At 42.9% G+C, this 22,693-nt stretch overlaps 2 protein-coding genes across 10 annotated transcripts in view; one reads left to right on the top strand and one right to left on the bottom strand.

The window, feature by feature from the left end:
* ULK4 (unc-51 like kinase 4) overlaps window positions 1-7,555 on the bottom strand; it is a gene marked incomplete at its 3' end in the record, with an annotated part of 181,476 nt that extends 173,921 nt beyond the window's left edge. For 3 of the 6 annotated variants that reach the window (XM_082192967.1, XM_082192970.1, XM_082192971.1), the window contains exons 1-7: window positions 7,173-7,379; window positions 4,603-4,748; window positions 3,425-3,524; window positions 2,667-2,806; window positions 2,432-2,591; window positions 1,428-1,529; window positions 143-226 (exon numbers count right to left, since the gene is read on the bottom strand). In XM_082192967.1, coding sequence (XP_082049093.1) covers window positions 143-226; window positions 1,428-1,529; window positions 2,432-2,591; window positions 2,667-2,806; window positions 3,425-3,524; window positions 4,603-4,740 — 724 coding nt within the window. In that variant the 5' untranslated portion in view covers window positions 4,741-4,748; window positions 7,173-7,379. The other 3 variants (XM_082192968.1, XM_082192969.1, XM_082192972.1) reach the window with 3 other exon arrangements.
* Window positions 7,556-7,654: 99 nt separating this feature from the next.
* Window positions 7,655-22,693, top strand: part of TRAK1 (trafficking kinesin protein 1) — a 135,085-nt gene continuing 120,046 nt past the window's right edge. Inside the window, exon 1 of one of the 4 annotated variants that reach the window (XM_082192978.1) lies at window positions 7,655-7,758. In XM_082192978.1, coding sequence (XP_082049104.1) covers window positions 7,670-7,758 — 89 coding nt within the window. In that variant the 5' untranslated portion in view covers window positions 7,655-7,669. Of the gene's footprint in view, window positions 7,759-15,180; window positions 15,568-22,693 lie in introns of those variants that run through there. The other 3 variants (XM_082192983.1, XM_082192979.1, XM_082192984.1) reach the window with 3 other exon arrangements.

Below are 22,693 nucleotides of genomic sequence, written 5' to 3'. Positions count from 1 at the left end.
CTACCAAAATCTACAAACAGCAACATAAAAGAATTCATATATTAACTTCTTAAGGAGGGAATGCATGGAATCATTCACTCATTTGTCCCATTTTATAAGCTTATATAATTATTTTCACCATCATTTATCTAAGGAACAATACCTTTCTGTGTAGGTGGGAAAGGATCTTCATGTAAAATCTGTTCTGCTAATTCAGTAACACTTTTGGAGAAGAACGGAGGTCTTCCTAGAAACATAAGTAGATAAGATTTCAGTAAAACTTGAATAAGCATCAGAACAATTAAGTAATAATTTTATTTGCATCAGCCAAGAGTTATTACAAGTCCATTTAAGAGAACATAATAATAATGGAAACTTGGCAGAATTATACCAATTGATTTATAAATTTTTTCATCTGTTTTGCTTAAGCCTCTTGACAGCAAGAAACACTGAGTTACACCTATAATTCATAAAAAGATATACAATTGGGGGGGGAAATCAAACCAAACAAGATGCAGAAGATCTGAGATCACATCCCGAGACATTTCCTTTGGGAAGAAAAAGCAGCCACAGAAAGGGATCTGGGCAGAAGCAAGAATGGGTGGGGGAATCTTTCCTCTATGCCATTCTCATAGTTTAAACACCCACCCACCCATCAAAAAACCCTATACTATTTGACCTGCTGGCAGAAGACAACTTTTTTGGGGGAGAGGAAAGAGCTAAAAAGTTAATGTCAGAAGATGAAATCACAAATTACTCACATCTCATTCAGTGAGGCCCTAACAGATTGTCAGTTAATCATCTTCTTCCATCTCCACTCTGAAATGCTGTGGCTGCAGCAGCTACTCCTCACTATCATACAATAAACGTCCACAGAAGACAACCATAGACCAGCAAAGTGGGTTATGATGACTACCTACTGTAGCCGGAACAGTCACTTGGGATATGATTTGAAATTTAAGCAGAGTGTTCATTTTATTTTACTTTTATGAATTTAACAAAATTAATAAGTCACGTGATAAAAATAACTGTCTAAGTGATTTACATGAATATGAAATAAAGCATTAAAATTTTATTTATAATGAAGAAGGTCTGCAGCAAGAACTTTAACCTAACCGAAGGGAAAAACCAAGGGCTGAGATTATTCTAGTCTGATTCTGAGATTAAATTCTACCTGCCTCTCCATACATTTCAGTTCCTTAAAACACAATAATCTTTACACTGAAAGTACATTCCAATGTCTTGCCACATGTCTCACTGCTTATTCTACTAAGTAACTGTATTAATGACTATACAAATTAGATGTTCACAGCTCTGTTAACAGCAAAGGAACCTACACAGGTTCATAAATGGAACAACATCTCCATCTTAATGTTAGTATTAGCATTTGTAACAATAATTAACATTGTAACGTAATGTTAAACATGTTAGTATAAATAATATAATACCTGAATACATTTCATATAACAAACAGCCCAATGCCCATAGATCACTGGCTATAGAGAAGTCGCTTCCTTCTATCACTTCTGGAGCAATATATGACAGTGTACCTACAAAATAAAGTCATGAATAGTGATTTGCTCTGATTTTGTAATAAACATCCTTTCAAAAGTCACCAACATTTTTATCCAATAGTGGATGGTCTTGCAGGGTAGGATCACTCATCTGACCTCCAGTTAGTAATGTTACTGCTTACGGGAGGTAGAGGGGGAGAGATGAAGCCATGGGGAGCTTGGCAACAAGTGCGCTGGATTTGCTCCACCATTTACACCATGCCAACCTCGCCCCTCGTTTTATACCTCCTGATAAACAGCAGTAACACAACTGACTGGTGGTGTCCCACCCTGGTGTCCACTACTGTTTTAATCTTAAACTCATTTCTGGGATACTCAAAAGGAATTTCAGACTGATTTTCTTCTAAGTCTTTGCTAATGTAGCAGGGTACAGTAAACATACCCAGAGCAGCTCCAATAATCGCAGAGCAACAAGCAACCAGGAAGAAGCGTAAACACAAAGACTGAGTGCACTCTACTTTGTCTAGCCCTGCACCTTACAACAGCAGGAAGGTAACCCCAAAGTGGAAAAACTGGAGAGTTCAGGGAAGGAGACTGGGGTAATACGGCACCCAGCATTTATCTGATGAAACTGACAGCCACACAACTCAGCTCTTTGAAAACGTAACTGCTTGGTATGACTTTGCACTGAGGAAATGACTCTAAAGGGTTACTACTGACACTAACTAGCACAGCCAAAGGTGAAGAATGATGGAAGCTGTAGCAACATACTGAGGGTCACAGATGCCCTCAAATGTAGAATCACTGCTTTCAATAAGACAGGGTAAGATATCACTGAATTAGTTCCCCCATTTCAACTTTTAGAAAATAGAACCATTACACAATTTTAATTACAACTCTGTCTTTTGCAACTGTTGTCCTTACATATTGCAATGTACCTCTGAATCTGTTCTTCACATTTTGTCTTGAGTTTTCATCACTATCACCTCCTCCGTCTTCTGTTCCAATTAAAGCAAAAAATTCCTCCAAGTTTTCACCCTCTGCTTTAGCCAAGCAAAAGTTACTGAACTTCAGTGTACCAGGTCCTTCAAGGAGAATCTGTAAGGTATATCAATTAGTGATTTCTTGAATTATTATTTTTTAAAGTTGTTTCCAGAAATCATTCCCTCTTACCTTCCCAGGTGTAAGGTCACAGAAGAGAATTCCAAGGTTGTGAATATGATGGAGTCCAGTAACCAAATCAACACCAAATTCTCTCACAACCACCTCAGGTAGACATTCATCTTGAGTAATTACCATTTCCAGTGATCCACCTGTAAGGCATTTATGGATATTCTGCTATGAAGTGTTTTCTTTAAAAAAAACAACAACAAATTAACTGACCTCTGTAGTACTATGTAAATTTTTATTCGTAAGCTTTTTCTGACAAAATAGGCATACAAAAGCTTTGATCTACACTGCCCACCTGCAATTCCTAGCATGCAGTATTCAGAGCCATAATGCCTCTGACGCTGGAAGTAGAAAGAACGATTGGTCTTACCTTAAGTGTAGATTTAAAAGTGGGGCACTGGAGTAAGTTTTATTTTTTGCTGTTGTCTATCTTCTGGTAACCTCTAGGTTAGATTACTGCAATACATTATACGTGGGGCTGCCTCTGATGATGGTACGGAAACTTCTACTGGCACAGCATTCAGTGATCAGGTGTTATATGCTCAAGCCTGCTTGAGCATATAACACCAATCCTGGCCTGATTGCACTGGCAGCAATATGAGAACAGGTCTTTTCTGTGGTAGCTTCCCACTTGTGAAATTTTGATTGGACCTAGTAAAATGGAGGTGGGGAGTCTAGGGACTAAATCCATCCCTCATGGCTTCTCTAGATGGCCCTTGGGAAACAACGGCCACAAAACATTGTGTTTAACAGCTGCTTACCTGTGCACAATTCCACCACAAGCCAGAGGTGATTGCTTGTTTCATACCATTCATGAAATGTTACTATGTTCTTGTGCCTAATTTCATGAGTAAGGCGCACCTGCAACAGATTATCCACACATGAGTTGGTTTCGGTTGAGGATGGGACAGGCACAAAATGGAACAGTAGCCCTTAAGAAGTTGGAATTCAAGAGATGTCTATGCAAAAAGCAATGTAGCAGACTAGGATTCCCCCGGTCCCCATGGGAAAGACACAAGAGGATGGTAATAGATTAATACATTTGTGAAAAATGTTGGAGTGGATTCATTATGTTCCAAGAAAAGTACAAAACAAAAGGTGTGATGGATGGTTTACAGATTGTGAATTTTCAAGACAGAAAAGGATTGAACAAAACATTGAAGGCCTATAGCTATTTTTAAAAAGTTTGAGATTAGTCAATTAAAAACATTTTTGAAACCATAAATTGCCCTGTAGGCCTCTTCATGAACACTTCATTTGATCAAACCTGATTAGTCTTTGTAACAAAGGTGAAATGGGAACCAAATCCACCCATATATACCATATATTACTCTTGCTTCTCATCCCCAACAAAGTTATTTCAGAGAGAGAGAACTGCCCAAGACAAGAGCCTTTCAGGGTTAAGTAAAATAGGGATTGATTGAGCAATTGCCAAATCAGTTTCAGACAAAACTGTGGCACACAAAAATCCTGTGGGTTGCTGTGTTTTTGTGCCAAGCTCTCTTCACACTATTGTAATAGATCTATACAGCAGTCACATCTTTCTCCAGCACATCTGAATTACAACCGTAGTGAATTCTCCAGAGATATATGTAATGACTGTTTACCTCATAAAAGTCAAAAACCAACAGTTGTTGCATTTATGATTTTTCCAGAATGTAAAGGATTTCTTATGAAACAGTCACGAAGCATACAATGAACACTCAGGGTACTCACCATAATTATCCAATCTGAGCACACCCAAAATTTAAGAGGAAAAAGAAGTTTCTAGATTCTGCTAAAGAACCCCTTTAAAGTACAGCTAATTGGAACATGGATCTTGTTCAAAATTATTGTGGACTTTTTCAACCAAATGGCACATTTGTATCTGAAAATATCTGAAAATATGTTGAATAATTTCATTTACATCTCTTTCTAAAATAATTAATGTAGTTCTTACCCAGTTTGTTATTTCAGCTCTCTTGCATTTCTCGGTGCACAAAATAGCCACAAAATTAATAGTTCCTTTTCTTCTCCCTTTATATACAACTGTTTTGCTTCCTCTTCCAATCTCCTCATACAAAATAAAGTTCTCCATAATAAAACCTGTATAGATAAATTAAATCAAAGCCACAAAATTATAACCTCAAAATGAAAAGAAAACTCCTCTAATTTAATATAAGAATGAACACCTTGATTTTTTGAATAGCATAACCTACAAAATGTTTATAGGCATGTAGTTTTATATAGTCTTTAAGAGAATAACTTACACCAGAGAATCAGAACCTGTGGCCCTGCAGAGGTACCTAGAGTCCAAATCCCATCTGCCTCAGCTAGCAGAGCCAACTTCTGGAGGACCACCAGTTTCTCATCCCTGACATGCACAACAACCTACAACTAAGGGAACCTGAGCAACACAATATTTTACATATGATGACTTTAATGTCTATGAGGAGAGCCTGAGAACTCAATCTAGGTGACAGTTATGGTATACAAAGTGACATAATACCAAAGAATGAGCTATACCTTCTTTCTAAAGGACTAGGATAAAAGCCATTGTTAATTGTTAATTATTTATATAGGTAACTTACTAACATATTTCTCTTCTGGAGTAGGGGGGATTAACTAATTAGCAGTGCAGATTATACATTAGATTACAATTACATGTTTAGGGGACGCGTGTGGCGCTGTGGGTAAAACCTCAGCGCCTAGGGTTGCCGATCGCATTGTCGGCGGTTCGAATCCCCGCGGCGGGGTGCGCTCCCGTTGCTCGGTCCCAGCGCCTGCCAACCTAGCAGTTCGAAAGCACCCCCGGGTGCAAGTAGATAAATAGGGACCGCTTACAAGCGGGAAGGTAAACGGCATTTCCGTGTGCTGCGCTGGCTCGCCAGAGCAGTTTCGTCACGCTGGCCACGTGACCCGGAAGTGTCTCCAGACAGCGCTGGCCCCCGGCCTCTTAAGTGAGATGGGCGCACAACCCTAGAGTCGGACACGACTGGCCCGTATGGGCAGGGGTACCTTTACCTTTTTACATGTTAAGAAGTTGCATAAATTAAAAAAATGTGGGAAGAGAAAGGGATCTCAAGAGTTCAATTTATTTTTGAAAGCAGCAAGCTGCTCTTGCAAGAAAAGTCGTTCCTGGTGGCGCCAAGCTCTGTTCTTGGCTCCATATCCATCAGTTAGGAAGTTTTGCCAGAAAGCTTTACAGGAGGCCCATAGAACTGTTACAGTGAGAATTAGTGTCTGCAACACCCAATTCAATTTGGGATAGATTATAGGGCAACTTTTATGGATCCTGGGAAATATACAAAAACATTATTATTATTATTATCATCACCATCACCGCCTTTTTGGTGCTCCCAGACCCTGGAACTCCCTCCCAAGCAGATGCAAACTTTCTTGTTTCAATAGGCTTTTGAGAACTGATGGCTTTTAATTAAAGGGCTGGTGCTGTTTTTATTGTAATTATGTTTGCATAAACTAAAAAATGTGGGAAAAGAAAGGGATTTCAAGAGTTCAAAATATTTTAGAAAGCAAGCTGCTCTTGCAGCAAAAGCAGCTTTTATATATATGTGTGTACATATATATGTGTGTGTGTGTACATATATATGCGTGTGTGTGTGTATATATATATGTATGTCTGCTTTTCTGGGGGTACGCACACCTCTGAACATTTTCTGAATTTTTGTACTTTTGTCCATTTGCTGTATTTATTTCCCCCAATTTGAACTATAAAATGATGATTTTCTTGAGTCAAAATGAGAGTACCCCTAAACTTTTTTTAAAAAAAGCAGTGTGTGTGTGTGTAGCAACCACCGGCACTTCCGCCATCCCCTTTCAGCTACGTTTGGTGGACTTCTTAACAAGATAGGGAGAAACCTAGGTATATTTTAATTTAGCTAATTATGTAATAGGTTTATGTTAGAAAATGAATATGGATGTTGAATTCGATGTTTGTAATTTTTCTTTTTTCGGTTTTGGAAATAGGAGGAGGAAAAAAGAAGAAACAAAGATAGGGAGAGACGCGGGGCAAGTTTCTCCCCCCTCCCCTCGCGGAAATCCCAAGAGCAAGGGATTTTCACCTGTTGAATGCCTGCCTGTTACAGTTATTAGAGGCGCCGAGTCTCTGCGAAAGGAAGGGGGAGAAGCAGCAAGAGGAGGAGAAAGAAGATGGTTAAGGTGATGGCAAAAGAGGCGGCGTATTTCTAATCCTTTCCTCGGAATGGACCGCTGAGTGCAAAAAATAAACCAAAAAAAACACTCGCGTTTTTAAATCCTCCGGACGCTGCCTCTTCGCTGAGGGAAGCAGCTCCCGCCCTCAGCCCCCAACGACACCCCTGAGGTACGCGGGGAGGAGCCCGTATGGGCGGGCGAAGTAGTAGTAGTAGTAGTAATAATAATAATAATAATAATAATAATATCTCCCACTGAAAGGAAGGGCTGAGGGGCGCGGAAGACACGACGCCGGAACCTCTAGCTCGCTCGCGGCCTCATCCCGCAACGCCTCGAAGGGAAGAGAAGACGGACTACCTGCTCTCCTCCGAGGGAAGGAGGACGCGCCAGCCCCGCTCAGAACACAAAAGGAGCGCGCGCGGGGCGGGGCGCGAGAGAGCCGCTTCTGCCGCAACCGTTAACTGAAATCCGCGAGAGACCACGCCCTCCGCAGGCCGCTCTATTTTCGCGGGGGGGGGTGCCTCTTGAGGCCTTTCCGGCTGAAGGGAAAGCGGGTGTTTTTGCCCGGCGGGACGCGTAGGGTTGGGGTAACACTCTACCGGGAGAAAGTCATTCGTCAGTCAACTGACTTCTCTGGGACACGGTGTGGTTGGAACCTTCTCCTCCTCTCTCCTCCCCCCCCCTTTTGGGCCATCGTGTGGGCTAGTCCTAACCGCCCCTTCAGTATCTTAGATACGGCACAGGACGCCGGAAACAACAGTCTGAGGGGAGTTTGGGCGGGGCGGGGGAGAGAGAGAGACCCTGGGCTCGCGCTCTCTGCGTTAGATCCGCCCCCTCATATCAGGGGTACCCGGATGTTCGCCGCCCTGTGCAAGCTGTTGCTATGGAAACCTGGCCTTTACGGCTTGGACCCCTCGCCCCGGATGGGGCCTTCCCGCCGCAGGTGAGGGAACAGATTAAGAGTAAAGTGGTACCTCAGGTTACATACGCTTCAGGTTACAGACTCCACGCAGAAATAGTACCTCAGGTTAAGAACTTTGCTTTAGGATGAGAACAGACATCGTGCTCTGGCGGCATGGCAGCAGCAGGAGGCCCCATTAGCTAAAGTGGTGCTTCAAGTTAAGAACAGTTTCAGGTTAAGAACGGACCTCCGGAACAAATTAAGTACTTAACCCGAGGTACCACTGTAGTGCGAGACTTGCTTCTACCTCAGGCTTCCTCAAACTTGGCCCTCCAGATGTTTCTGGCCTACAATTCCCTTGATCCCTGGCTAGCAGGACCAGTGGTCAGGGATGATGGGAATTGTAGTCTCAAAACATCTGGAGGGCTGAGTTTGAGGAAGACTGTTCTACCTCACCTTTGGCCCTTCTTACCGTTCCGTCCTCCCAGAGGGCTGCCATGGTTAAGCCCCCTTTGCCAACACCCTCCCGTGTTTACGTTTCGTTGCGTTGCTACCTCTAGTGGGGCGACAGTTTCGGAGCGAAAGCCCTTTTCCAAAGTTCTGTTGAAACGCCTGCCAGAATCTGTTCTGTGTGGCCGGCCCCACCGTTAGGCAGCAGGAGGCAGCAGCCTCAGGGAGACAATTTGCAGTGCTGCAAAAAACCTTTCTGCTTTTTGTATGAAACTGCAGCACGTAGGTAGCTATTGTTACTGTGGTGATGTTTTCCTGCAAGGGAGAGGCAGGGATGCATGTGAGATTTTCCTTCTCTGGGTGCCATAGTAGGGAGACAAAGGTCACCCCTCCCCCCCCAGTCTCTGTGGAATAGTAGCAAGATCCCAGGTATATTGTGTTTCCATTCAAGACAAGGCGGAGACTGCTGTGTCTTTCAGAAATATGGTTTATTAACACATATTTACAACCTGGTGCAAAAGGTTTAAAAGTTAAACTTTAAAGGACCCCTGGACGACTAGTCAAAGACGACTATGGGGTTGCGGTGCTCATCTCGCTTTCAGGCCAAGGGAGCCAGCGTTTGTCTGCAGACAGTTTTCCAGGTCATGTGGCCAGCATGACTAAACTGCTTCTGGTGCAACGGAACACCTGGACAGAAGCTAGAGCACATGGAAACACACTTTACCTTCCCGCCACAGCGGTACCTACTTATCTACTTGCACTGGCATGCTTTCAAAGTGCTAGGTTGGCAGCAGCTAGGACAGAGCAATGGGAGCTCACCCCGTCATGGGGATTTGAATCGCCGACCTTCCAATCAGCAAGCCCAAGAGGCCAAGAGGCCCAGTGGTTTAGGCCACAGTGCCACTTGTGTCCCACTTCAACCTGATGCAGATGGAGGGAGCACAGAGTTTACAGCATCCGTGACTCCAGAGGGGCTTATCCTTCAGATGCTTTCTAAGCACCATCTCTGTGCCTCTGCCCCAGCTTGTCTCCAACCAGTCTTCATGGTGTCTGCTCTTCAGCCCCCTGCATTGAGTTATCTCCCACTTCCTGCTTCTCCTTCCCAGAAAACTCATTGACAAGCAACTCCTCCCCTTCTGTCTGCTCATCCCTCTTCTCCCCACTGTTCCAAGCCTAGTTTTAATAGGTTGAAGATGACAGGTACCAAAAGGAACCAAAGTGGAGCCATATTGTCTCAGATAGCAGCCATTAGCTAAAATTTAGGTAGTCATTTACGAACTGTCAGAAACCGTTCTTTTTTTGCAACCCACCCATGCTGGCTTATGAAGGAGAAAGTGATACAGAGTAAGATATATCGGGTTCAGACTCTATAATCACCTTCTGCTTGGTGCAAAGCACAAGATCAGACCCTATTCCAGGGCACATAATAGAAATTGTATTTGAACTGTAGTTGAACCCTACTCCAGTGCTGGTAAAAGGACAGTGTCTTCCTTTACACTTGAGAGCAGCAGGTTAGCGTAGCATTGAGATATGATAAGTGTTATGGTCCTAGGGTTACCATGCTTTTTAAATCTTTGTTTCAATGGTGTATCTAAGGGTGGGGGTTAACAATTTAAGTTTCTCCTCCCATGGAAGGATGGGATAATATTCACCTGCTGAATTCCCCCATTTAGCATATGCCACAGATGAACATGCAGAGATCCTTTCATGCAATTATCTGCATGCAGCATGCTGCTGAGTACAAAAAGCTGTGGCTTGGGACCCATGGAAGGAATAATCTCAGAAATCTAATGTGGACCAATAAAAATCCTCATCTAAGAATCATGTCTTTAGCAGTGTTCGAAACTCCCATTGTTCTAGACGCATTTTGTGACAATTTCATTAGTGCAAGCAGTTTCTGAGCTCTGGGCACAGTACTGCACCTAAGATTTCAGATTAAAACTGCAGTGTGGAAGGAAAGGAGGACCTTTTTCTGCCTCCCCACTTCCAGCTACTCTCTGAAGACTGGAGAAAAGACCCTCTTAAGAATATTAGGGGAGTGGGCAGGGGAAGGACTCAACCATGTGAAAAATGAACATATTTTAGCTGCAGCTTGTTCATTTTCAGCTTTGTATTCTTGCTATAAAAAGTGTACTAGACATTGTTGCACTCATAACCTAGGTTTAAGGGCCCATTTAGCTCTAGCTTTCATATCTCAGTTTCTAAAACTGGTCTTTAGCTACTTATGACAAAACATTATCGATAGCTATTATGCACTTGATTCAAAAAGTTATACAGATGCATAATCAACAATTACAGTGTTAAATTAGCCAGGTGGATAGCTATTTATAAGTGTGAGATGACTGAGATTAACAACTGGAAGAAATTCGCTTTACTTTTAAGACTGCCTTAAGACATAACAAATCTACATTCCCTCCCCTCACCCTTTTGCTTTGGCCACTTTTTTGTGTGTGCAGGCATTAAATATACAACTCCTACATACTGCAGGGAGAAGGTGGCTACAGTCCTATAGACCAGTGTTTCTCAGACAGTAGACTAGGAGTCCAGGATGCACCAGTGGACCTTGGGCTGCTCTCAGGTAGGCCTCAGAGTCACAGCTTGACAATTACCTCCTCACTTGCCTAGAAAAGTTGTTGTGGGGGTGGGGGGCAGCAGCAGAGTGTTTATACATTTGTATGCCTTTGAAAAACAATGCCACCTTAACCATCATGGGTTAGCATAGAGTGAGGTTTTAAAGCTAGGGCTAGAAACAGAGGTGAAAGCTGTTCCTTGGTTCTGCTGGATCTCTCAGCGGCTTTGATACCATTGACCATGGTATCCTTCTGGACTGTCTGGGGAGGTTGGAAGCTGGGGACCACTGTCATGCAGTGGCTCTGCTCCTTTCTCTTGAGCCATTTCAATAAAGTGGTGTTGGGGGATTAGTGTTCGGACCCCTGGGCACTCACTTGTGGGGTGTCTTGGGGCTGTGTCCTCTCCCCTATGCTTTTCAACATCTATATGAAGCTGCTGGGTATGCTGGCTGATGCTGATAGCAGTTGTAGTTCAACAACTGTAGAGTCACAGGTTTCCCATCCCTGACTAAAATTAATAACTTATCTTTACTCCTGGAGTCATAGCTTTAACACATGCAATTATGGCAATGAGCCCAGAGGGAGAAAAAACCACCATCAACCAGGCCATGTTTCCCTCCCTTGTCAGCAGCCCTACTTCTCTTGAATCTTGCAGTTGAAGAATGGAGTTTCCTTTTGTTTGCAGGGAATTACTGTATATATGCCACTTCCCTGCCCCCTCCAGCCCTAGTCATCACTGTGGAGTGCTACAAAACTTTGTCATAGGCCCTGTACTGTTCAACATCTCTATGAATGATTTGGATGAAAGAGCAGAGGGGATGCTTACCATATTTGCAGATGCCACAGAGTAGGATAGCTGACACCCGAAAAGATCAAATAAAGATTCAAAATGATCTTGAGAGGTTGGAATGCTAGACCAAAAGCAACAAAATAAAATTCAGCAGAGAAATTAGGTACGGAGAATTGGAGGCACAAAGATAGGAGAAAGGTCCTATGAGAAAGGTCTCGGTGTCTTAGTCGATTAGAACCTCAGAATGAGGCAGCAGTGTAATGCAGTGCCTAAGAAAGCTAATACAGTCTTAGGTTGCTTTAACCAAAGCATAGTGTCCAGGTCACAAGAGGTAATAGCTCCACTGTATTCTGCTCTGGTCAGACTGCATCTGAAGTACTGTGCCTATTTCTGGGTGCCAAGTTTTAAGGAGGGCATTGTCAAATTGGAGTGTGTCCTTGTACTGAATTTAGGATCTTGGTTTTACTCCTCTTGTAATCAATAGGATTAGTTCATTAGTATATGTAACCAACGCCGCCTGTAGAATCAGAATCATAGAATTGTAGAGTTGGAAAGGACCGTGGGAATGATCTAGTTCCACCCCGGTAACATTGTATAGAGTGGTGTTTGTATTGTCTAAGCTACAAAATAATACTCTATAACACAAATGGGATATGTTTTTATTGGTTTGAGTTTTTTTTGCACATATGGTCTTTAGTTGCAGAAATTTCCTTCTGACAATGTATGTATGAGCCATGCTTCTCTGCCATGTCTGTTCTTGTGACATAAGCTTACCCAGATCAAATTATACAAAATGTATCACAGGATACTTCAGATTGTATTGTTTACCCATTTTTCCTGATTGACGTCCACCCATTTTACAATTTTCAGCAGTAGGGAAATAACTGACCAAAACAACAACTTCGTAAACTTCTATGGTTTTTCAGAAAACAAACATCCTAGGAATGCTGAATCATGCAGTTTCTTTACAGTTGATGTGGACGATGAGTAAAATATGTAGGTTGGTTTTGTTAAACAGAAACTTGCAGCAGAATCTTAACAATTCTGATTTAGAATTCACTTGAATTCATTGAGTCTTTCTGGGCTTGTTCCAGCCTTAAGAGTATTTTACCCTATTATTCTTATGTCATCTGTAACACTAGTTTAGTTTTCCAGATTTCGATTTGGATCATGAAGTTTGCACTTTTCCTATTTGGATCAATTTCCTCTTTAGAAAATTGCCACTTACACAAGGGTTAATAATAATAATAATAATAATAATAATAATTTATACACCGCCCATCTGGCTGGGTTTGCCCAGCCACTCTGGGCGGCTTCCAACAAAACACTAAAATACAATAATCTATTAAACATTAAAAGCTTCCCTAAACAGGGCTGCCTTTAGATGTCTTCTAAAAGTTTGGTAGTCATTTTTCTCTTTGACATCTGGTGGGACGGCGTTCCACAGGGCGGGTGCCACTACCGAGTGCCTTACTTTGAGAATGTTTGTGTAACACAGTAATTTGGAACATGCAGTGCATGGGCAAACTAACAGTCACATGGATGCCATACTTTAGCCTAAGTGATGATGGGAGCACATCCACCTTACTTCCAGCTTGATTCTAGTTACTCAGATGTAAGTGCCAGCGTTCCATTAAGCTTACTTGCAGGTAAGCATAGAATCACAATCTTCAATGGACAAGTCAATTCCTGCTTGCAACCAGTGAGCTGGAGATTGTAGCTTGGTCCTTTTGCCTAATAAGTTGCCTTTGAACTAGGAAATTGAAATCACCTCTGGCCTAAATTTGTATGTCTGTGCAGTATGCATGCTACATACATTACTGCATCTGCTGATATACTGGGGGCTCTGTTTAATGACAAAGTAATAATAATAATGGGACGCGGGTGGCGCTGTGGGTAAATGCCTCAGCGCCTAGGGCTTGCCGATCGAAAGGTCGGCGGTTCGAATCCCCGCGGCGGGGTGCGCTCCTGCTGCTCGGTCCCAGCGCCTGCCAACCTAGCAGTTCGAAAGCACCCCCGGGTGCAAGTAGATAAATAGGTACCGCTTACCAGCGGGAAGGTAAACGGCGTTCCGTGTGCTGCGCTGGCTCGCCAGATGCAACTTTGTCACGCTGGCCACGTGACCCGGAAGTGTCTCCGGACAGCGCTGGCCCCCGGCCTATAGATGTGAGATGGGCGCACAAACCCCAGAGTCTGTCAAGACTGGCCCGTTCGGGCAGGGGTACCTTTACCTTTACCTAATAATAATAATAATAATAATAATAATAATAATAATAATAAATTATTTATACCCCGCCCATCTGGCTGGGTTTCCCCAGCCACTCTGGGCGGCTTCCAACTGAATATTAAAAACAGTACAGCTTCAAACATTAAAAACTTCCCTAAAGAGGGCTGCCTTCAGATGCCTTTTAAAAGTAAAATAGTTGTTTATTGCTTTGACATCTGCTGGGAGGGCGTTCCACAGGGCAGGCGCCACTACCGAGAAGGCCCTCTGCCTGGTTCCCTGTAACCTTACTTCTCGCAATGAGGCAACGGCCAGAAGTTAGCTTCAGCCTTGTATCTGAGGGAGTAGTAAACAGTCCAGTCCTCTCAATAAATTATGTGGGCCTTGCTTTCAGAAGAATGCACAAAGAATGATATATAAATGCAACGAATAAATAAAAAAAGTGCATTAGGACTGCAGCCTTTGTGTCCTAGCCACTTGGGGCAGGAGTATGCAGATCTGAATGAGTTTAAAATGCTGTCTGTGACATGCAAGGGGAGCACCGTCACTTAAAAAAAAGTTTTTATTAACCAATTAACACATGTTAATTACCACCCTTTTGCCGTTTACTGCACTTGCCCACCCTTCCACACTTGCTTGCCGAAATTTAAAAGGGTTCCAAAAGTAAACTTCTGGAACCACAAAAAAAAAGGACGCTCTGAAGGTCGCCGTTTTATTTTTAAGTTTGGCGGAGTTCTCCTGATGCAGGGAGTGGGATCAGCTGCCGTGGCTTGTTATCCCGAGTCCGTTGCCTGGAAACTTCAGGCACCCGGGCGCTGCCGCCTCCCCAGCAAGCGGGGCTTGGGCGATGAGGTAATCCTGTGTAGCCGGAGAAGCGGGGAGGAGGGCCTGAGCTTAAGGAACCCAGCCGAGAGCCCGCCCAGCCAGCAAAGAAAGCCCTGGCGGCAACCAGCGTTGAGCGCGCTCACCTCTCCCAAGCCCGAGGTGCGCCGCCCGCAGCAGCCGGAGATCCGCAGCCAAAAGGGCAAAGGCGCCTTCGCCGCTGGGAAAAAGGTCGCGAGGCCCTGGAGCGGAGGACGTGTGCGCTGAAGATCCCGGCTTTTTCCGCCAGCCTCAGGGCGTGGGATCCCGGCACGTAGCAGCCAGCGATCCCGGGAGCAGCAGCGCCCCCCCGCAACACAGCGCCGGCTGGAAAAGGGAGCAGCAACAGCAGCGGCAGCCGGCCTTTTTCCTCTCCTTCTCTCGCCTCTCCCACGTGTGGAGCGGGCTGGCTGTATGCCGCCCAAGCGGGGCATTTCCAGCCGGGGAGGTGCCGTTTTGGATCGCCTGGCGGCCGGATCGCCCGTCTCCACGCGCGCGCTTGGCTCAGCCTGAAGGCGATTCGGCGGCGGAGGCGGCGGCGGGGCGAGGAAGTAGGAAGTAGTCACAACCCCATCGCCGGCCCTGCTGCTCATGTGCCGCTCCATCCATCACGCCCGGAGGGGGATCCGTTTACACTAGCCCGGAAAACAAGCCGAAGCGAGCGCCCGGGAACCGACGCGCCACCAAGGGACGGCGCGCGTTTTGGAGAGCCTGCGCGCGTTTTGGAGAGCCTGCGCCTGGGTGAGTGGCGTCTCTTTGCGCGCTGGTCGTGGCCGGGGGAGCGGGAGTCCCGAGCTTGTTTCTACAGTCCCGCGCTCCGGAGGAAAACCCGGCGCAGTTTTCTGCCCTCCTCGTTCGCGTCTCCTTCTACGCTGCTTCTTTTGGGTAAGCCCTGGCCGCCTGGGAAGACCTGCGAGACGTCCTCTCCTCTCTTCTCCTGACCTGCGTGCGCTCAGGTAGGGCCAATGGAAGCTGCCATTGCAGATGTGGCGTTGGACAGACAGATGAGCTGCTTCAGGTTCAGGAAGCTGGCAGGAATTGCCTTCATTTAGCTTGCAGGCGGGATGTGCCCCTGCGTGCTTACGGTTTGTCCCAATTTTTCCGCGAACCGCTGCATGCACTGCATGACAGTGGATATGACCTTCAGGAGACTTGCTTGTAAATTGGCAGAACTCTGCCCGGTTTTTACACGTTCCCTGGTTTCTTTGGCTTCCTCTTAAAAAGAACAGTTCAGCCTGTTTACACAAGAATTTGCTTGCAGAGGCAGACCTTGTGAATTATTTACAGCAGAGGGGGAAAGGCTTCTATGCAGCAGTCACTACCCAATTCCAGAACATTTCAGCTCTTAATCCTGATTTGTTAATGTATTTTGCATAGGTTAGTAACTGGAAGAGTGTGTATGTGCCCTTAACGGTACAGAGAAGAAATGGTAATGTAAAGACTTACCGGTACATCAAACCAGTCATTTGCTGTTTCAGCCCTTGGAAGTTGAAATCATACTTGACCTAAGCATGCAGCTGACCTCCAAAACTATAACGAATGGATGTGTTTTTATAGAGTTAATTGAAAAAGTCTCAGAACATTATTTATAAAAGGCAGAATTTTAAACCAGAAGTAAGGTTTTCTAAGGTCATTGTGCTAGATTTATTGTTTCCAGCAGAGGCCTTGCTGGGGCTCCTAAGGCCCATGCCTTTTTTGGCTGCCATAAATGAAACCCTAGAGCCTACTGATCTCTCAGCTTTTGCTAACCTTTATTATGATATGCCGTACAGTTCATTGCCTTGTTTGTTTGTTTAAAAGATTCCTTACCCACTCTTCATTGCTGAAGGAATCCCAGAGTGGGCTACATTAAGATAAAACACACAAATGCATAGGCAAATAAGTCTGCAGCTTGCTTTGGAAACTTATGAGAGTTGGTTCCAGCTGTACTTGAGAAAAGCCAGGGATTTCCAAAACCAAGATCCTACAGAATAAGAAATGCAAGGTTTGTAGGTGATGCCATTTATTGAGCCAACTCTTGCTGGTGGTGCAAGAGCGTGTAAGCTTTCAAGGTAAAACATGGGGGATGGTGATTTGTGTGTGTGCCATCTGAAATCTTACGTATTCATAAACCAAAAGATTGGTCTTAAAGTACAATACATAGTTTTTGTTTTAATAATATTTATTCAAAAGTTACAATACAGTTACAATACATTTTCAGTCAATATATCCCTCTGGGTGTAGGGCGGTATATAAATTCAATAAATAAATAATAATAATCCCCTCCACAGACACCTCTGTGATGATGATGGCATTGAAATATCCTGTTCTTCTTCAATAAAAGAGAAAAAGGTAGAGCAGATAATGTCAAAGGTATCTTTTTTGAGAGATAACTTTGATTAGTCGCTGATGGTATGTGAGGCGTTCTGATGACACATAGTTAATCTATGGAATTGGCTATCTGCAGGATGCAGTAATGGCTGCCAAACTGGACATCTTTAAAAGGGGATTAGGCAAATTCATTGAGGATAAGGGTATCAATGGCTCCTGGTCATGCTGACTGTTCTACTTCCAGTTTTGGAGATATTATGTCCCTGAATAGCAGTTGCTGGGGTGGGACAACAAGTGGGGATGGAGCTGTTGTTTTCATATCTTGCTTGCAGGCTTCTCATAGGCATTTCATTGGCCACTGTGAGAACAAGATACAGTACTGGTCTAGATTATTAATGGACTGATTTTATTGATGCTGCAATTTCTACCATCAAAGGGATCCCAGAGTGGTCTACCTATCGGTACAAATCAGGGGCAGGGAACTTCAGACCTGAGAACCAATTATGGCCTATTAGGCTTCCCAGCATGACCCTCAGGACTCTATCCAAGCCTCTCTCCTTAATCTCCCTCTCCGCCACTCCATACCCTTCTTGAATGCTTTTTTTCTGAAATCTTATATGCCGCCTCCTTATCTGGATGGAGAGAGAGGGGTATAGGTGTATATAGAAACCTCTGATTTATTATGTTGGGCTAGAATGTCACCCATTTTACAGAAAATAATTGCTTCAGTAACTCCATCCCCTTTTGTGTCAGACCCGCCCACCACTTGCATGTGACCCTGGCAGGTTGACTGCAAATGAATGCAGTCCTCAAGCTGAAAATAGGTTTCCCCACCTCCAACAGCATTAATATATTAAACTAGGAATCGGGTTTCTTTTAAAATATAAATATTCCATTGAAAACCGCCCAATCATCCCAAGCCACAGTGGGAAATCTAAGTGAGAAAACCAAGCAGCAGCATTCTAGCCCAGAAGCGTGATTGTAAAGATGCTTCATTCTGCCATGCATAAAGCTCAATAAGGAGGGAGACAAATGTTTCTCTAGGAGAGGGGAGACTCCTGCAGAAGCAGTATCACAAGCAAGAAAATCCTGTTGGATTGTTTGGGCCTTTGGCTTGATCTAGGATGGTTCTTCTTATAGAATCATAGAATTGTAGAGTTGGAAAGGACCACGGGGGTCATCTAGTCCAGCCCCTGCAATGCTGAAATCTTTTTGCCCAATGTGGGTCTCAAGCCCACGACCTGGAGATTAAGAGTCTCATGCTGTACCCACTGAGCTACGTTTTTATGTTTGTCAATAAATTGTGGCAAATTTTAAGACCTTTTAAACACTTCCTCCATATCATATGTTTCCTCGTTCTTAAAGCACTGACGTATGGCTTGTTTCATAAATAATCCTTCATAAGCTGTATCACCTTACGTTTGGTTGTGGCTGTTTTTGCAAAATAGTGCTGGAGACCACTGTCGCACAGAAATGGCCTTGTGTCTAAAGGTGACTTTGGCTAATGTGAGTTAAGCAAAGTTTTGTAGAGATTCTCTGTCATTTCATTCTCTGTGCCAGCTTGAGCTCTGTTGGCACAAAACTCTTATTGCTAGGACTCTTAACATCAATAAATGTTTAAATCAGGAGATAAGCTGCAATTTTAAGTTTACATTCTGCTCTAATTTCTAATTTTCTGGATGCCCATGCATCTTGTACATGTAAAAATTTATGCTGTGTAGTATGAGAGCATTTCCATGACCAAACACAGCACATTTTAGTAGTGGTTTTTAACTTCTCTAAAGTTCTTCTCGCCAGATATTTAGGTAGCCGCAGTCTTTGTTATGACCCCATTCTTTGTTCTTTGGATACTGTGGTCTGGTTTGGCTTGTTTGTCAATATGTTGACTGGGAAGTTCTTCCCTCCTATGTGAGAATTACGGTACTTCCTACAATGTTACTAGATGATGTATTTTGCATCTGGAATCTTAATTTGTTGTGTTAGAATTACCGGTAAGTTCTAATTTCCTGCAGGATGTATGCATTCATTAACCTGGTCTGTATTACACAATCACAGCAGACTTATTCATATATCGTCCCCATAATTCCTCTAGGAAATTTTATTGTTCATAAGTTTTACCTGGCACTGCTCTTGTGACAGCAAAATGCAAGCATTATAAACATAAGACCTATCTAGTTAGTGGGATTACAGAAATTCAAGCAGTCCCATGTGACTGTAGTGTATTTGTGGAGGGGAATGCTGATTTTTAAAGGCTTCTCTTGAAAATACAAAAAAGAAAATCTTATTTAATGTCAGCTCTGGTTTTCAGTTAAAGTATTTAAAATATCAATTCAGTGGCACCTCTTTGAGATGACAAATTTGTAACAGCACAAGCGTTCATAGGTTACATGATTCTTCATATGAAAAACTTGGATAGTTGGCAACAAGCATTGCAACGCAGTGTGTTTATAATCTGTATGTCAAGTTCTAAGGAATGTAAGGAGCTTATAGTGATAAATTGTTCACTCAGTTTTTAAAATGGGAGAAGACTCTGTAGTGCTAGATCAACATTGTATAAATTCTTCTCACACCTTATGCTCCTTAAGGAAGAAAATTAATAATTTTCTTACGAATGATCATTTTGGAGTGTCCTTGAAAGCTGAACTGTTGCTTCACAAGTTACATTGTGTTTCTGCTTTTAATACAAGATTTATATCTTTTCATCTGCTTCCTTAATGACAACATTGTTTGGACATTGTAGGCTGTTGAGGGACATTTTCAGCACAATGTATATGCTGAAATGGAGTTGTAAGATGTAGTTATTTGACACTGCAATTGTACTGTTTGTGTCAATTAAGAAACACCATTGGCCTCTAAGTCTAGTGCAGAATCTGTTGCCTTGATGTGTTGATCCTGTGGTGTGCTTATTGATAAAGAATTGTCTCAGACTTGGGGACTGTCTGTGTTAGAGAACAATAGCTTTGTCAAAACCTTAACTTTAGGCCCTGAATGGTTGATATTTTGTAGTATGCAAAAACTTAACATTATACAGTAGTTGTTTCCATCAGTAAGTTAGTGTGCTGTTTCATACTGAAGTGCAACAGTATTGTTTAAAGGGACAAATTCTGACCATTTTAATCTTAGTGAGACTCACCCAACAGTTATGGTATGATACCACCAAGAGAAGCAGAGTCCTTTATGCTATCCATCAAAACACATTGCATTACTGTAAGGCTAAATGTATCTTTCTGCTTCTTATAGCTAAAGCAGGGCTGGCAAGCTATGTCCTCCAGATGTTCAACTTCATATTCCATTATCCTCAGCCAATAAATAGTCCTGGATTATGAGAGTTGTAGTCAGTAACATCTGGAGGGGCCCAGGTTAGCCACTTCTGGGTTAAAGCATCTCAAGACAGAAAACTTTCCCAGGTTGTTGCAAAGCAAGCCAAGTAATCTCTACTAAGTTACAGAGCCTAAGCCGCCAAAATAATTAACTTGTAAGCATTATCTCACGGCTAATCTCTGTACGTAGTAACAATAAGCCTCTTAACTGGATAAGTGTAAGTAGTAGAGTAAGTCAAAGTTTTTCTCATGAACATTGTAACTAAGGCAAGCACGTTAGTTAAAAGTTTATGTTTCATTTGTGGGAAAGGCAGTCTTTCCTCTATAACTTTCCCACTCAAATTATGAACTCTTTTGTTTAGCAAGTGGATATTCCTAAAAATGAACTAGATCTGAAGCCCAACCTGCTGCTAAGGTGGGAGGGGAGTGACCATATATATATATTTCACTAATTCTCCCAAATTGAGGTGTGCTGTTGTTACATTTTTTAAGTCGGAGAAATGATACAGAGAGAATCAGAGATGATAATGGGTGGCCTTAGTTAAAATGAGGTTTCAACTTTAGGGCTCATGGATCTAAGCCTAAGACTACTATTCTGTGTACACTTGGGCTGTAGTCTTACTCGACTGCAGAAATTGCTTGCGAATAGCAATGCGTAGGATTGCATCATTAGTTTGAATTGCAGTCCAGTCCTTAGGAATATGTACTTAAAGCTAAGTGCTATTGTTTGGTAAAAGTTGCATCCAAGTTAACATACTGAAGTATGTTATATTTATAACATACTGTAAATATTTATACTGTCCTCTGGTCACAATAATCCCTATGAAGCAGGTGAAGTGAATGTTCTGTATATTTATTTCTCTTACAAATGATAGAATTTAGATCACTACAAACACACAGCCACCATATGCTGCCAACATTGGGATTGTGACGAAACTGAAACCCAGATTTTAAGTCTTTGCAGTGAGAATACAGTAATTGAAGAGTGGATAGGAGCAGGAGCACCTCAATCCATTCCTTGGCCTTATCTGCCTCGTTTTTGTAACTGATCAATATTGGAGTGACTCTTGCTTTAAACTGTCATCTTGAACACACCCAAGAAGCAGCAAAACTCCAAAACGTACCATTAGAAATTCAGAATGTCAGAAATAAGATGATATACAATTCTAATGGGACACGGGTGGCGCTGTGGTCTAAACCACTGAGCCTAGGGCTTGCCGATCAGAAGGTCAGCGGTTCGAATCCCCACGACGGGGTGAGCGCCCGTTGTTCAGTCCCAACTCCTGCCCACCTAGCAGTTCGAAAGCACATCAAAGTGCAAGGAGATAAATAGGTGACTGGGGCTGATGGGAGTCCAGCAACATCTGCATTATTATAAGGTGATTTGAACTCCATTAGTAAAATGGGATGTAAGTTAATTGGATAAATAAATAAATAATATAGCCTTCTAAAAATTAGCATCAAGTCTCTAAAACACCTCGGAGTTGAGACAAATCAAAGAACCTTTGTGATATAAAGTTAGCGGTTGTTTTCAAAAACTGGTTTTGAGACTAAAACCATGGACTTGGTTTACTTTTTAAAAAGTCTTCTCTTTACAACTTACCGCACATTACACCAGGCAAGCTTAAGTGTACCAGAGAGGAAGCTAGTGGCTGAATCATCGGGACTGAAGTAGAAGGGCATAAATAATGTGGAGAGAGAGATTCGTTGCTATTTGTCTCAGACGGAAACTTGCAGCAATAATAATTTCACCAATACATTTATGCCACCCATAACTTGATCGCTTTATTTATTGAAATAGGATTTCCTGAATTCATAAGAAATCCTCTTTCAATCAAGAAAGTGACCAATTTATGGGTGGCATTTGATTTGTGGAGGGATTGTAGACAGGCGTGTGGGCTTAAAGTAAAAGAAAAGAGGAAACGGAGCAGCTGATTAATGTCTCAACATGAACAACCAACATGAGGTGCATGTGAAATTGCCACAGTCCAAAACCATTTTGGCAGACAAAACCACTTCCTTATCAATCACAGGCATGACATAAAGCTTGCCAATAGCATGTTGATAGTTTTTATCTACTGACATGTTTGTTAAATTTCTAGCATTGAAGAGTTTTTTCCAAAAGGTGAACAGTCTTGATCTAATATCAACACTTGTAGGTGATCCAGGGATTGGAACCTTTGTTGGACAGCTATGGCTCTGAGCCACAAACAATTTAAACACACAGGTCTCAGATTTACTGTACTTTAAAACCTTTTCAGACCCACTTTCGAGCAAGCATACATTAGTCTCTAGCTGCTAATGAATTTCACTTTAGAATGAGCTGATTTAAATGCTTATTACGCAGGATTATTAACTCCAGCGAATGGGTCACAGTTCCCATCTTCTATAAATTTTAGCTCGGCATAAAAGTGTGGCAGAATGACTGTTTTTTTTGGGGGGGGGCATTGTA

The sequence above is a fragment of the Podarcis vaucheri genome (assembly GCF_965113315.1).
Source record: "Podarcis vaucheri genome assembly, chromosome: 12".
Lineage (NCBI taxonomy): Eukaryota > Metazoa > Chordata > Lepidosauria > Squamata > Lacertidae > Podarcis > Podarcis vaucheri.
Note: the sequence above shows the minus strand (reverse complement) of the source record. Positions and strands in the feature narration are given on the sequence as shown.